A 15,918-nucleotide genomic window follows, 5' to 3' on the forward strand; every position below is an offset into this window, starting at 1 on the left:
AGACCCAAACTGAGCTCTCAGCTCCTGACTTTGGCCTGGTCCAGCCCTGGCTGGTGCAGGCACATGAGGAGTGAACCAGTAGATGGAAGATCTACTCTGTCTCTGGTCTTTGTAGGTTTCAAAATTAAAAAAAAAAAAAAAAAAAAAAAAATTCAGGTTACCTTTTAATTCCATTTCCCAAGAACTTCCTGAACCCTTCTCAAACAACTCAGTTTGTTCTAAGAAATCTGACAAGTCTCCAGCCCCACGTTTCACACCTGACCAGCTATTTCTATGTCCTTATTTTTCTTGTCACGCTTGTAAAGCTCCGGCCGCATTCCCAATGATCCAGGAAGCCAGCGCCAGTGACCGGCCCCGGCTACTTCATGAGAACAGCTACCTCGAGCGAGGGGTTTGGTCTGGCACGAAAGCCTGCCGCCTGCGTTTGCTGGATACACGTTTATTTTCAGTTCAAAGAGAAAGTAGAAAACTCCACAGTGCAAAATGTTACCTTTCGGGTCCCACTCTGAATCCCCCAGTCCCCAGAAAATAAACACCCTCCAGTACAAGCAGCGGGAAACAACGCACAGCTCGCAGGAGCAGGAAAGCTCGGCTCTTCAGACGCACGTGCGGGCGGCCGCGGCCTGCGCTGCAGACGGATCCGGCATCCTGGGTCCGCTCCACTGCTGCCCCCGCGCTGCGTCACACGTGTATTTCACAGCCGCCTTCTTCTCCAGCTGCAGCCAAGAGGCAGGCGGCGTCTGTGCTGCAGGAGCCCTGGGAAGCAGAACACACACATTTCCAGGGCTGAGGAGCCCCGCTCTCCTTGGGTGCAGCGCGCGCGCGCATTCTAGCCCTGGAGCTGCAGGCCACAGGGACAGTCAGGAGTGCGGAGTGACGCCGAGGCCGGGGTCAGGCCGGGGTCACCAGGCTGACCGCCTTCTGAGGGCTGCAGAAGCCCATGTGCTCCACTCTGTGACCACGGCGTGCAGCACCCGGCACCGGTGGCTGAGCCCCTAGGGCCTCCAGATTTGGGACCTCCAGTCTGAGGAGCCTTAGAGGGGAACAGTGTTTAGGACTTTAGATTTGGGAAGGCTGTTATCAGCTGGTGTTTTGTGATTGCCACGTAGGACTTGTATAATTGATGGGATCCAGAGAGACAATCTGATACATGTATACTATGTGCAGCGATCAAGTCTGGGTAACCAGCACCTCCTTCTCCACAACATTGATCGCATCTATCACCACCCTCCCACTGGGATGGATTCCTCCCTTCTCGCCGTGTTTCAGAGCCGTTTTAACCTCCCTCTTACAGCCTCTACGGAGCACTGTCCTCTCTCCTTCTATGGGATCAACTTTCTTAGCTTCCCCCTCAGAGTGAGAGCATGCAGTGGATTTGCTTTTACAGTGAGAGAGAGAGAGACAGAGGGAAAGGTCTTCCTTCCGTTGGTTCACTCCCCAAATGGCCGCGACGGCCAGAGCTGCGCTGATCTGATCCGAAGCCAGGAGCCTGGAGCTTCCTCCTGGTCTCCCACGCGGGTGCAGGGGCCCAAGGACTTGGGCCATTCTCCACTGCTTTCCCAGGCCGTAGCAGAGAGCTGGATCAGAAGTGGAGCAGCCGGGACTAGAACCAGAGCCCACATGGGATGCCAGCGCCACAGGCGGATTAACCTACTTCGCCACGGCGCTGGCCTCTCTTGTTGTTAAACCTTCAATACCTGAAAGATTCCTTGATTATTAAGATTCTTTGCCATTCTTGAATCCTGCAATCCCATAGAAAGAGAAGTAATCAAACTTCATTGTGAAAAACTACAAACGCACACGCCATCCAAGTCTCTGAAAAAACTGTGTTCCCCATTCCAGGAAAAATGTACACGCGAGCATGTGGCCTTTCCTCTGAGTTCATACGTGCAAGGATTTATCTGTTGGGCAAGAGGGCTCAGCTGCAGACGGCTGGCGGGCTGTGGCGGGCTGGAGCCAGAGAGGAGGCTCTAAACCAGAAGACGGGGATGAGGTTGGGGGCGAGGCACCACAAGCACTCCCGGAACATCTGATCTAGCGGCGTCAGCAGGGGTAGAACAGGCAGCACAAAGAGGAACAAAATGAAAATATTTCAGACGTCACGAGGGGAGGTTTACCCGGTGCATCTCGCCCTCCACTGGTAGCCACAGCTGTTCTCACTTCAGTGGCTTGGGGTGGGGGGGTGCTCCAGAGAGGGTCAGTGACCCTGGGGACGGGAGAGGTGGGCTGGCGATGACCCTGGGTGGCCAGGCAGGGCTGCAGAGTCTGTGGTGGCACATTTAAGGGAACGTGAAGGGCCGGCAACAGTCTGGAAGGTGTGATTACAGATGACTAAGGTCAGGTGCAACAGCTAAGGTGAGAACATCAGAGTGAGTTGTGGTGCCAGAGCTGTGGTGTAGTGGGTAAAGCTGCTGCCTGCAGTGCTGCCATCCCATATGGGCGCTGGTTCAAGTCCTGGCTGCTCCACTTCCAATCCAGCTCTCTGCTATGCCCTGGGAAAGTCGTGGAAGATGGCCCAAGTCCCTGGGCCCCTGTACCTGTGTGGGAGACCTGGAAGAATCACCTGGCTCCTGGTTTTGGACTGGTGGAGTTCTGGCTATTGTGGCCAACTGGGGAGTGAACCAATGGATAGAAGACCTCTCTCTCTGTCTTTCCTTCTCTCTGTATAACTCTGACCTTCAAATAAATAAATAAATATATATTTTTAAAGAGTGAATTGTTTGTTCAGGGGGAAGCAAATTTCTGACGTTTCCTCCATGAGAAAATATTTGAGGCTAGCAAATATGAACATTTGATTTTTGGTACAGAAATCCTAAGAAATCAAAATGTGCCCAGAGAAGTTTCTTCTATGGGGAATTAAGAAATTTCACAATTATTACCCAAGCTTCACAAGATTCCATTTTCATTAAGATAAATTCCCTTTCAGATGCCAAGGAGGATTATCCAAGTAGCTTGAACTGCCATCCTGGTTGGGTCCTGCCTGGAAATGGGAAAGGCAGAGGCGCAGGCTCTACTCCAAGGATGTCTCAGGGTGAAGACCAAGGCCCTTGTTCTTGGAGCACAATGGCAATGAACACGTTTTGAGCTGCTTTGATCAAGTTTCAAGGCCAAAGTCACAGAGCCCAGGCGCCCTGCCAGGGCACCTGGCAATGCTGGGGCTTGCACAGCCCTCGTCTGCAGAAGGGCAGCCTGGGACCACCCTGCTCAAGATCAACTGATGATCGTTCCATGTCTTTGAAAGTTTCTGCACTAAAGGCAGGACAGGGAAGAAACAAACTGGCATTTTACTTCTTCCTCTGTGTGAATTAAATATAATAAGTCCAGGGTAAATCGGATTCCATTCAAAGTACAACTGCATATCAGAACGAAGTGAGGGAACTCTTCAGGAAATTTGTCAGACTTTATTGTGCTTATTCCAATAAATCCTGCCAAGGCTGGAAAACACTCAGTTACTTCAAAAAGTTCACGTCGGGGCTGGCGCTGTGGCATAGTGGGTAAAGCTGCGCCTACAGTGCCAGCATCCCATATGGTTACTGGATCGCGTTCCGGCTACTCCACTTCTAAACCAGCTCTCTGCCATGGCCTGGGAAAGCAGTGGAAGATGGCCCAGGTCCTTGGGCCCCTATACTCCTGTGGGAGACCCACAGGGGGCTCCTGGCTTCAGATTGGTGCAGCTCCGGCTGTTGCAGCCATCTGGGGAGTGAACCAGCAGATGGAAGACTTCTCTCTCTCTTTGCTCCGCCTCTTTGTAACTCTGCCTTTCAAATAAATAAAATAAATCTTTTTAAAAAAGTTCATAGTGAAAGGAATCAAAAGATAAATTCATTTTGATGCAAAAGATGTTGAAATCTATGCATAGATTTCATCAAAATGCATAGTTCATCAAAATGTGCGTGTGCCATGAGAAAACTGCACCAAAATAAACTCAGCTTGGGGCCAGCACTGTTACGCAGTTGAGTTAAGCCACTGTTTACGATGCCAGCATCCCATATCGGAGTGCTACTTTGACTCTTAGCTGTTTCACTTGCAGTCCAGCTCCCTGCTAATGCTCCTAGGAGGGCAGCAGAAGATGGCTCAAGTACTTGGGCCCCTGCCACCTACATGGGAGACCTGGATGGAGTTCTGGGCTCCTGGCTTCAGCCTGAACCAGCCTCTGCCACTGCGATTCTTTGAGGAGTGAAACAGCAGATGGAAGATTCTCTCTCTCTCTCTCTCTGGCTTCTAAATAAACAAATAAATCTAAAAAAACCACAAACAAACAAACAAACAAAAAAACCAAAAACACCTCCCCCCAAAATCCTTATCTTTTTGTTCTATTTTTCCCATAACTGTTTGGAAGTTACCCTTTTATGATAAAGGTTCAGAATGAGAAATCAGAAGAGGGATCAAAAGAAAAAAAAAAAGGCCCCACACTCAATCACCTCTCAATAAGAGACTGAGCAGGAGGCTGGATTTCACTGGGACAAGCAAATTATTTGCATCAGTTCTATTTAGTAACATCTGAAAGGATGCATCATGCCCTTATTCCAGCAGTTAGGAAAGCCGACAGGGTAGTCAGTGTCGGCATGAGGGAGCCGGGCATACATGCTGGTGCTCTGCTGGCACCTCTGGCTCACATCCAGCCTCACAGCTGGACTAAAGGGCGAGGCAGGGAAGTGAGGAGGAGGAGGAGGGCAGCAGTCAGCACTGGGCACCGTCTTCCCCCGGGGACAGGTCTCCGTGTGCCTCTAGGAAAGTGCGCTGTGGCTGAGTGTATGCAGCTGCCTGTAGTCTGATCCCATGGGAGCAAAGTAAGCAGACCAGACATTTCCACTTCCAGTGCCCAGACTGGTCGGAGCTGACTGTCGTCCAAGGTTTGACATTTCTCTTTTATGCATTTTTAATAGCCACAAACCTTTGGCTTTTAGCGGAGCTGGTCCCCGACAGGAAATAGAACGTTTGCTGGGTCATTAGACTGAGGAGTCACCGAGGGAGGACACTTGCTTTGTCCAGGGGCTTTATCTTGGGAGACTGCATCCATTTCTGACTGAGCAGCGGCCAGTGACGGGTTCTGAACCACTGCCCACCGAGCCCAGAATGGTGCTTAGCAGTGCACAAAGAAGAAAGCAGCCTTGGGTGAAGACGGGGAAAGTGCCAATGCCATGCAATTAGAGATAAGTAGAGACAGTCTTATTTAACTTTGAAAAAATTGACAGTCATAGTTTTTAATATACAAGTAATTTTTTTAAAGTCACCCATTATCTCCGAATACATATATATTCAGATAGCTGCTACCATTTTTCAGAATGGGCTGAAGGTCATTTTGCCTGTGATTGAAATTTATTAAAAGGGCATCCTTTGGTTTTGGGCATAAAGGATGGGAGTGAGACAGAGAAGCAGATTTGGCTTGAATCTTGGCTTTTGTAGTTGCTTGCTGTGCAAACTTGAGCATGTTGTTAATCTCTCTGAGCTGCTCTTTTGCAGCTCTGAAATAAAAATACCCATTTCACTGGCTTGGTGCTAACATGATCGGACACAGGGAAGCAAAAACACCAGAGGCAGTGCAGCTCTGCAGTGCCAGGGATCGGGGCCGCCCCGCGCTATCACCTCTCAGTGAGAACGGGGACGGACTGATTCTCCTGAAGCCTTTGTAGCCTCAGGGGAGAACACGTGCCTCCGAGGTACTGCTGAACGAAGTGCCCAGTGGCAGAGCTTGGCATCCACGGGGCTTGCTTCCAGGACCAAATGCATGGATGCTCAAATGCCTCCAATAAAACAGCCTGGCGCAGTCCCTCTGTATGCTCTCAACGACTTCTAGTCGTTTTTTTTTTTTTTTTCCTATTAACACATTTTATTCAGTTTTTAGCCATACTAGAGAAAATGAAACTTGTTAAATTTTCCAGTGGCAACTTTTCTACACCAGAAGGTCATGACTCTCATAGAACAATTGGATTTTTCTTGCCTTCAAAATGTTTATCAAATCCTGTATCTCACAGGTTCTGGAACATGTAGAAAATAAGAAATATTCCAATGAATGAAACATACCAAATGTCAGTAATAAGCAAGACACATTCCTTTGGGGAAATGGCTATTTTAAAAAAATCCAGTCTGTATATGCAAAGTGTAAGCAAGGAAATTCAGTCTTTTCTAGGTTACTTATACTGAATACAATGCGTGTGCATCACTTCATTCTCAGTGGCTTAGTGTCGTGCTCAGTATGTCATAAATGGAAATTTTGCTGTTTAGAACCTTCCAGAATTTTTTCCCAAATATTTTCAGACTCGGTGGGTCAAATTCCTGGAGGTGGAAACCCTGGACGCTAAAGGCTGCTTTGGTGCCACAGGCCAAGGTCCTGACCTGCAGGCTCCTGGTCAATCTTGCAATAAATTGAAGGAACACAAATATCTTAAAGATTAAAATAATAAACGAATAAATAAAAGCTAATGACACACCCCCTGGCATTACCTACATCTGGACTGCAATAATTAAGGTATAACCAGGCTCATATGACCTACTTAGAAAGCAAATGAAAATTGACCAAAAGTTTGGAAAAATAATATCTAAGAGAAACAAGAGAATTTTTCTGGAGAAAAATGACAAATGGCAGAACTTAAGCATAATGAGGTCTTGACATGAAGAGAGAGATTAGTTTGGACAAGGGTCAACTTTTGGTTTAAGGGGAATGATATTGTTATTTTCCCAAGGCTTAGCTGGGAAACACAAGACATTTGCAATGCACAAAGTCATTAGAACAGACCAAAATAATATTGCCATCGAAGCTCAAGTTTATGTATTTCTTTGTTAAATTAACCTCCTTTTTTCATTTTCTAGAGTTTTATTTTTCAGAAATGATGAAGGGGTAACCACATGGTCAAAACTTATTATAGCTCAAGAAACACTGCACACACATAACCCAACACAAATAATTCCACACCTTGTTTTCACATAATTCCATTTAAGTGGGTCCTTAACCTTTCTCACTGTAGCCTAGGTCTTCATTCACCCACACGCGCGCACACACACACACACACACACACACACAATCTCATGTTGACTACTGGTAGTGAAACTAATGAGAGTGAGACTCTAACATGCCTGGCTTAGGGCCCTAACCCAGGAACAACTGGAGACAAGGACATTTAGGCCATTCATGCTCATCTGGAAGGCCCAGAATGTGCTGGCAAGAGGGAGGGGCTCCGAGCTAGGGCCATGGACCAGCAATAGGAGTGATGGGGAGAAGGAACCGGACGTGTTGCAAGAAGGGATGTATCTTGGAAACCTCGGAGGACATGTCTGATATATGGGGTGGTGAAGGCAGCCTACGCCTTTAACTTCTGATTGGGAGTTTTCCAGGGATGTGGGCTGGGAGTGTGGTCACTTCCCTCTGTGATGAGGAGTTAGGACAGAAGCCAGCAGGTGCGGCTGCAGCTGAACGGGACACATGAATAAGACCAGGAATCCTGGCTCTGAGCTGTCTGAGACAGCTCTAAGTCAGGCTCAACCTCTCAAACTGTACAGATCAAGAGTTGTCAAGTGGTCAGATTCTGTTGCCCTGTCCATTCTATGACTCATGGGGCCATCTGTGTTACAGGACCCATCCCATCTCTATGTGTCTTTCCACCAGCAGGAGAGCTCAATGTATCGTTGGCACCAAGAAGAATATTACAGGCTGAACTTTGTCCCACAAGATATGGAAGTCCTAACTTTGGAACAGGGTCTGAGCAGAGTTATCAAGGTGAGATGAGATCATCAGCCTGGGTTCAAGTCCAGTCTGACTGGTGTCATAAGAACAGGAGGCCACGTGAAGTCAGACACACAGAGAGGAAGTCAGGTGACCACAGAAGCACAGGATGCAGCCATGCAGCTGCAAGCTGGGCACGCTAAGAAGCCAGGATGAGGCCGGCGCCGCGGCTCAATAGGCTAATCCTCCACCTTGCGGCGCCGGCACACCGGGTTCTGCTGTGGCCAGGGAGTGCAGTGGAGGATGGCCCAGGTCCTTGGGCCCTGCACCCCATGGGAGACCAGGATAAGCACCTGGCTTCTGCCATCAGATCAGTGCGGTGCGCCGGCTGCAGTGCACAGGCTGCGGCAGCCATTGGAGGGTGAACTAACGGCAAAGGAAGACCTTTCTCTCTGTCTCTCTCTCACTGTCCACTCTGCCTGTCAAAAAAAAAAAAAAAAAAAAAAAAAAAAAAAGCCAGGATGGGGCCTCCCCAGAGTCCCAAAGGGAAGACAGCTCAGTCGACACTTGGACTTTGGACTTGTGGCCTTCACAACTGCAGAACAAATTTCTGTTGTTTGAAGCCAACTCAGTTGATGATAACTGCTTGGGGAACCGGAAGAAGCAAATACACTGAGATTCCTCTCTCACGTAATTCTAACTTGGTAGCAAGAGAGATGTGGTAGGAAGGACGAAGTGACTTTTTGGAAATTATAGCAGATACTGGTTTTAATTCTGGAAACAGAAATAATTGGTTTGCAGGGTCCTTGCTGTGGCCAGAGCTGTTCTAAACAAATCTATATTCCAAGGTGATGTGATTTGACTCCCGCCGGACTCAAGTTCAAGTACATTGAAAGCCTCTGCATGGACCATGGACCACCTAACTACAAGCCCACACGCTGGAGTGAACCCCAAAGTGAAGGCAGCCACTAGGTAAGAATTCATAGCATCCATGGAAGGAAATCACTTTCCAGGTCACTTTTGTAGTAAGGACCAGCAAAACAAAACAGAACAGAAAGGAACTGATTAAAAGAAAAAGAACTGCCCGGCGCCACGGCTCACTAGGCTGATCCTCCGCCTGAGGCGCCAGTACCCTGGGTTCTAGTCCTGGTTGGGGTGCTCGATTCTGTCCCGGTTGCTCCTCTTCCAGTCCAGCTCTCTGCTGTGGCCTGGGAGTGCAGTGGAGGATGGCCCAGGTCCTTGGGCCCTGCACCCGCATGGGAGACCAGGAGAAGCACCTGGCTCCTGGCTTCAGATCGGCGCAGTGCGCCAGCAACAACCTGCCAGCTGTAGCGGCCACTTAGGGGGTGAACCAATGGAAAAAGGAAGAGTTTTCTCTCTCTCTCTCTCACTGTCTAACTCTGCCTGTCAAAAAAAAAAAAAAAAAAAAAAAAAAAAAAGAAAAGAAAAGAAAAGTAAAAACCCCACAGCTTACCTGCTCTGGGACGTGTGGGAGTCTTGTCCACTTAGAACAAGCCTTGAACTTGCTCTGTTTCCGTATCAAGGTCTATATCATAAAAGCAGGGCCGAGTGGGCAGTCCTGGCATGGTGCTCATCTGGAGGAGAGGGCAAAGCATTATATGTCAGCAAGTATCAGTAAATGATACAAAAATTATTAATAAATATTGGATAATATAAAATATTACATGTCAGTGCATGCTGATTACAGGACATCTGATGATACAAATTAACCACATAATTCAATACAGCATTACATAACTAAGTATCATACACATATAAATGTACCTCTTTAAATTTGCCATTTGCTATTCAAAGAAATGGAATAGAAAAGACAAATATCAACTTTCTAAACATTTAGACCACTTATTTCCCCCCATGGTTCCATAACACACTATCAATATACAACAGTGATTTTCTAAGCCCTTCTTCTAAATAAAATCATCATGGTGAACGCCAACAAAGATAAGCCCGTTGGGTTGACGGCGGTGGCGAGCAGGGATGAAGTGAACGAGGCCTCTTCACCTCTGGACACGTACAAGCTACAGCTCCCAGAGTGCTTTGTAAATTCCTGTTCTCCAGACACCAAGCACCCCTGCAAAATGGCCATGTCCTGGGAGCTGGCTTTGGGCTGGGAGCTTCCCCCTCTTTTGAAAACAATTTATTCTGGCTGGCGCTGCGGCTCACTAGGCTAATCCTCCGCCTGAGGCGCCGGTACCCTGGGTTCTAGTCCCGGTTGCTCCTCTTCCAGTCCAGCTCTCTGCTGTGGCCCGGGAAGGCAGTGGAGGATGGCCCAAGTGCTTGAGCCCTGCATCCGCATGGGAGACCAGGAGGAAGCACCTGGCTTCGGATCGTAGCAGCCATTTGGGCAGCGAACCAATGGAAAAGGAAGACCTTTCTCTCTGTCTCTCTAACTCTGCCTGTCAAAAAACAAAACAAAACAAAACAAAACAACAACAAAAAAACACAAAAAACTATTTATTTTATTTATTTGAAAGGCAGAGTCATGGAGAGAGAGAGACAGAGAAATCACCCATCTGCTGGTTCATTCCCCAAATGCTTGCCAAGGCCAGGAATGGGCCAGGCATAAGCCAGGAGCTTTTTTTTTTTTTTTTTTTTACAGACAAAAATACAACACTTGGGGCCAGTGTAGTGGTGCAGTAGGTGACACTGACATCCCATATGGGTATTGGTTCAATTCCTTGCAACTCCACTCCTGATCCAGCTCCCTGCTAATGTGCTCGGAAGGCAATGTAAGATGGTCCAAGTACTTGGGCCCCTGACACCCATGTGGGAGACCTGGATGAAGCTCCTGGCCCCTGGCTCTGGCCTGGCCCTGGCCTGGCCCAGCCCCAGCTAATGCAGCCATCTGGGTAATGAACCGGCAAATGGAAGAACTCTCCCTTTTTCTCTCTTCGAAACTCTTTCAAATAAATAAATAGTAAATACAGTTTTAAAATCTAACTCTCCCCTATTAATCTTTAGATGATGAAAGACGAGGACTGACAAAGACAGGGTGAGATGCGCGTGGTTCCAGGAGTTGCATCTCCTGGCTGCAGGGGATCAGAACGTGCATCCTGGGGTCATCCCGATCGTCACCAAACTGGGAGTCAAAATCAGCTCAGATCTTAAACTCCAGGAAGTGTGAAATGTCTTTCCTCTATTTCCAATTTATTGCTTTCAAATGGGAGAACAAAGTTCACCCAGCAGATTCCCATGTCCCTTTCCCATGATGCACCAGCCACTTCCAAGAATTGCGGTTACTTACTTGGGATAAGCAGCACCAGGCCAGAAACCACACAGAAGCCCCCGAGCCCAGGGACTGCCTGACTTGTGTATGAACAAGTCTACTCTTAACACAAAACCCCTCCTGCTGAGAAAGCACTACGTGGAATTGTGTTAACAAGACCTTATCTGTTCCCATCCAATTCTCCCCCAATAAAGAACTGTTAACAGAAGTAACCGTAGTCCCTGGACGGGAGTCAGCTCCACGCACAGGAGAAAAGAACGCAGGCAGCCTGGGCAGTTGCCCTGTGGCTCTAGGCCAGGGTCAGTGGTGACCTCTGTTGACTATCTGTGTGCCCTCCACAGAGGCCTCCTGCTAAAAATACCCAAGGAGGCATAAACTGTACTTCCTCGTCCGTTACATCAACGGATTCTTAAACAAAGGCTGAAACGCACAGGCTTTTGCCCTTCAGGAAAACAATTCGTCCAGCTCATTTGTGATTTGGGGTGACCTGGAGTTAACTGTGAGTTCTCTCGAGAGCCTTTATGAACATGCACTGAAGACCAGTAAAGAGAAAACACTCCATGCTTAAAACCAGCCATTGAGAAGAGTATTCTTGGATGAGTGAAAGTTATTAAAAACTTTGCTTCATAAAGTAATAGAATTATGACTTCTACTTAATCAAAAGATTAAGTATAAGTTGTGTTTATGAAATATCTTATTTTCTTATTTCTATTTGAATCCACTACTCCTTCCTATTGAATAAATCACCTATTTTTATCTAGGTTCAGAAAAGAAACAGTATTTTATGCACTTTCATTTTGTTCCTGCAGTTCACGATCTGGAGTGGAGAAGTTCTTCTATGCAGCTCTTCCTCCCCTAACGGCTGATTTATATCATATCTTGTTTAAAAAATGCAACAGCCAAAGGAACCTGCATTGGTTAACAACTGTAAGGCAAATTAAAATGGAGATTGGGACTGAAGAATCCCTGAGTAGACAAAGCTGGATAGGCCTCACCAGTGACCCAAACCTTGCTTTTCAAAAAAAAGAAGAAAACTTAAAGAGCTATTTCTTTTAAGTATCTATATTAAAGAAAAACAACAACAATAGAGCTTAAGGTCAAGCACTCAGAAGTAAACATTTTTAGAAACTTCCTAATGGGACAGACCAAATAGGGCAAGGTAGAATTGTAACCAAGTATTTTCTGTATTCTACATCTGTGTTCATTGCACAACAGCCACCCCCACCTTGTGTTCCATTGGTGGATCTTGTGAACCAATTATGGTTTGGACCAGCCCAATTCATAGAGCACTGTTTGCTCAAATAAGCTTTTTTTTTTTTTGACAGGCAGAGTTAGACAGTGAGAGAGAGACAGAGAGAAAGGTCTTCCTTCCGTTGGTTCACCCCCCAAAATGGCCACCACGGCCGGCGCTGCGCTGATCTGAAGCCAGGAGCCAGGTGCCTCCTACTGGTCTCCTACATGGGAACAGGGGCCCAAGCACCTGGGCCATCCTCCACTGCCCTCCCGGGCCACAGCAGAGAGCTGGACTGGAAGAGGAGCAACTGGGACAGAACCAGTGCCCCAACTGGGACTAACACCCGCCCGGCACCGCAGGTGGAGGAGCAGCCCAGTGAGCTTCGGTGCGGGACTCAAATAAGCTCTTTATTACTTTGTTTCTTCCCTTCTCCTCTTTTGGATGTGAAAAGACAGAACTGTCTGTATTAAGTGTTCAGTCAGATAATTATATAAGTGACTCCAAAATGATACATGAGAAAAAAATGGGCTAGTATAAATGTCAAGTGATTGACAGGAAGGAGAGAGATGGAAAATCATTAAAATGAAAATAGACTGTATTGCCACAACTGGGATTTCTATTTGCTTGACTCTATAGACACGGAATGTCCTGGAATTTTAAAAAATCTACCTGCACAGTATTCAAAAGGTATTTAAAAGGTGTATTTAAAAGGTGATCTCTGTTTAGCAGTCAGGGATACTCTGGGAGCTGGGTGCTATGCCTTCTCAGAGGACATACATACCTTGATGGTGGCTGATCCCCCCAGAGCGTAGATTTCTTGAGTGCCTATTACCGAGATGTTTCAGTCAATTAGGCAACCTTGGTTATGGGCTCACAATAAGGACACCAGGTGACCAGGACCTGGTCCTTACTTCCAGTGGGGCAGCCCACATACAGTAGACAACTGAGACATTTGGGTCAAATAGTTTTTTACTCTTTAGCTTTAAAAAAATGTCTTTCAATCTTTACTTTTTTATATCAAAAGAATGAACTGAAAAAAAAAATTCCTAACTTATGACTTCCTAAGATGGAAGTCATGCTCAATTACCATAAAAATTACCACATTGTGCTCACATATTGTGCCAGTAGTAGGCAGCTCAAATTATTCCAATTTGTTTCGGTGGCCTTGAATACAAGCCTAAGTACAGTTATTTCTTCTTTTGTAAAAGACAGCATAAATGTCTCTTAGTGATAGGACGCCTGTCCTTGACTAACTTGGTACTTCTTTAAAAAAAAAAGTAAAAACTCCTAATACTGCTTCCCAGGGGTGACTCCCATAAATCATTTCTTGTATAAACTCCCAGGGAGGGGCTGGCATTTGGCTGGTCATTAAGACTCCTATGTCTGATAATGGGGTGTCAGGGTCTGACATCTGCTCTGGCTCCTCAACCCAGCTTCCTGCTCATATAGACCCTGTGTGTGTGTAAGTGTGTGTGTGTGTGTGGGGGGGTGGGTGGCAGTAAATAGCTCAAGTAATTGGGCACTTGCCATCCAGGTGGGAGACCTAGATTGAATTTCAGCCTCCTGGCCATTGCAAGCATTTGAGGAGTGAGCCAGTGGATGGGAGTGCTCCTGCTCTCTCTCCAGAACCAAACCAGAACAAACCTCCCACCCTCACCCAAGGCAGTTTTCTATTTTTATTTAAGCTATGCATCTACATGAGGGGTCTTCAAAGTTCATGGAAAATGCATATCATGAAAAACCTGTCTGGACTTCAAAACTTTTTCAGAAAATTATTTTGCGATTTCATTTCCATGAAGCCTTTGAAGTGGCCTTGTAGAGTCAGGTACAACTCGGATAATTCTACATGTATAGTTCTGGAATTTGTTTTTCAGGGAGAGTAATATTTAAAATTGGCAATGGGGGGGGGGTATTATGGTGCAGTGGGTTAAGCCACCTGCAAAGCCAGCATCCCATCTGAGACAGGTGCGGTGGGAGAGGTTGTCCTTCTCCAACGACAGGTGCACAAACAGGCTCAGCACAGCTGTGTGATTACCCAAGGCCACTTGCGAAGGGGGACCCAAGTGCAAAGGCTTCTGGAGGATCCATGAAGCCTAGGGGTTAAGAGGAACCAGTCCAAGACGGAGATGTGCATGCCTGGGAGCTGTGTCTCCAGTCCCATTGCACGTGCACCTTCCTGGGCAAGCTCCCCTGAACCTCGGTCTGTCTGTAAATGCGGTATGAGCATAGCAATTTCTCTATTATGAAATCGACTTTAAAATTAAAATGAAAGCAAGAAAGGACCCCAGCTTTGCATTTAATACACAACACTATTATTTTGAGAATGTACAATTATCTGTATGAAATGAGAGCTGTGTGTTATTTATGATAGAAAACAGAAAAAGGAAACTTTAAACAAATCTATTCTGTGACTAATTATATGCATCTTTTATAGGAAAATAAAGGGGCTCATCAGTTTTTTGAGATTGCTCTCTAATTCTTCTGACTCTGTATCTTCAAAGCCACACTTTCTCTAGTTCCTGTTCGTGGCAACCAAGTCTGAAGCTAAACGCAAGAGCCAAGACCTACAGCATTCAAGGGAACAGGGGCCTCATTGCTGGAGGACAGACACTGCTGTGAGAGAAGAAAACTCCAGAAATGGGACTGTAAGGCAGGATCCTACGCCGCCCACTGGTCCCCAGGTGACGACGAGAGTCCTGTCCTGGGCAGGACAAAGAGCAGAGGTGTGGATCCCATTCTTTGCGCTAGGGTGGCTGCAGCACCTTCGTTTCCCAGCTGCCTGACCCACCGGGAGACCTCCCTGCACTGGCTCTGGTGGAGCAACACCAATTTTGGAACAGGTTGTATAGTCTGCAAACTCAGCGTGGAGTAAGTGAATTCTGGTTTCAGAGAAGCTCACCTCCTGCAAACTGTGATGTTCTGTGCCTGAGTCCCACTCCCGGGTCCCACTGGCAATGACACTGTTATTCTGTGACCCCTTAAAGGGACCCTGGAGAAGGATCATGAGGGAGTGGGAGACCAGCGTTGCTTTTACCCAGCCCATGGGGTCTTTCTCTTCCAGGAGCTTTTCAGCCAGGACGTGCTGCCCCGACTGCCTTGGGCCCAGCACTGAGGCCACTGAGCGGTTGTTTCTCTGGTTTTCACCCGCCCTGCCTGGGCTTACAAAGCTCCTCCCCAGAGATGCTGAATCAGCGCAACAGGCAAGCCCACGACGATGCACGGAACATGACTTCAAACTCCCCTTAAACTTCTCTTGGGACAGCAGTCTGGGGAAGCCTGGGGAGGAGGGGGTGGGTGGGTGTGGTCTCAACGCAAGTTCACTAGCCAGACACCTGGCTTGGCCAAGACTTGCTGAACTAGGAAAGAATTCAGGACCACCCTGTGACCTAATTGAACTCTTTCAAATATTAAAGGCCTAAATGGTGCTACAACCCTGTAAACATTTTAAAAAGATTTATTTAAGAATCAGGGAAATGTGGAGAGGGAGCAGTAGGGTTAGCTAATTAGCTAGTTTACTACCCAAACCCTCAATGGTCAGAGCTGGGCCAGACAGAAGCCAGGAGCCCAGAACTCAATCTGGGTCTCCCATGTGGTAGCAGGAACCCAACTACTTAGGCCATCCATCACATGCTGCCTGCCAAGGGTACACATTAGAGGAAGCCGGAATCAGGACAGCAAGCAGGACTGAACCCAGGCATTCCTCAAGCACTAGTCCAGATGCCTGCCCCACGGCAATCTTTACTTCAGGTAATCCAGACCAGCTTCCACTAGAATGCT

The 15,918-nt window shown here is 47.2% G+C and overlaps 1 protein-coding gene across 1 annotated transcript in view; it reads right to left on the minus strand.

The window, feature by feature from the left end:
* Window positions 1-423: 423 nt before the first annotated feature.
* Window positions 424-15,918, minus strand: part of MTHFD1L (methylenetetrahydrofolate dehydrogenase (NADP+ dependent) 1 like) — a 195,957-nt gene continuing 180,462 nt past the window's right edge. Inside the window, exons 27-28 of the mRNA XM_002714991.5 lie at window positions 9,135-9,255; window positions 424-756 (exon numbers count right to left, since the gene is read on the minus strand). Coding sequence (XP_002715037.3) covers window positions 9,166-9,255 — 90 coding nt within the window. The 3' untranslated portion in view covers window positions 424-756; window positions 9,135-9,165. The remainder of the gene's footprint in view (window positions 757-9,134; window positions 9,256-15,918) is intronic.

This window comes from Oryctolagus cuniculus, chromosome 5, assembly GCF_964237555.1.
Source record: "Oryctolagus cuniculus chromosome 5, mOryCun1.1, whole genome shotgun sequence".
NCBI classification, from domain to species: Eukaryota; Metazoa; Chordata; class Mammalia; order Lagomorpha; family Leporidae; genus Oryctolagus; species Oryctolagus cuniculus.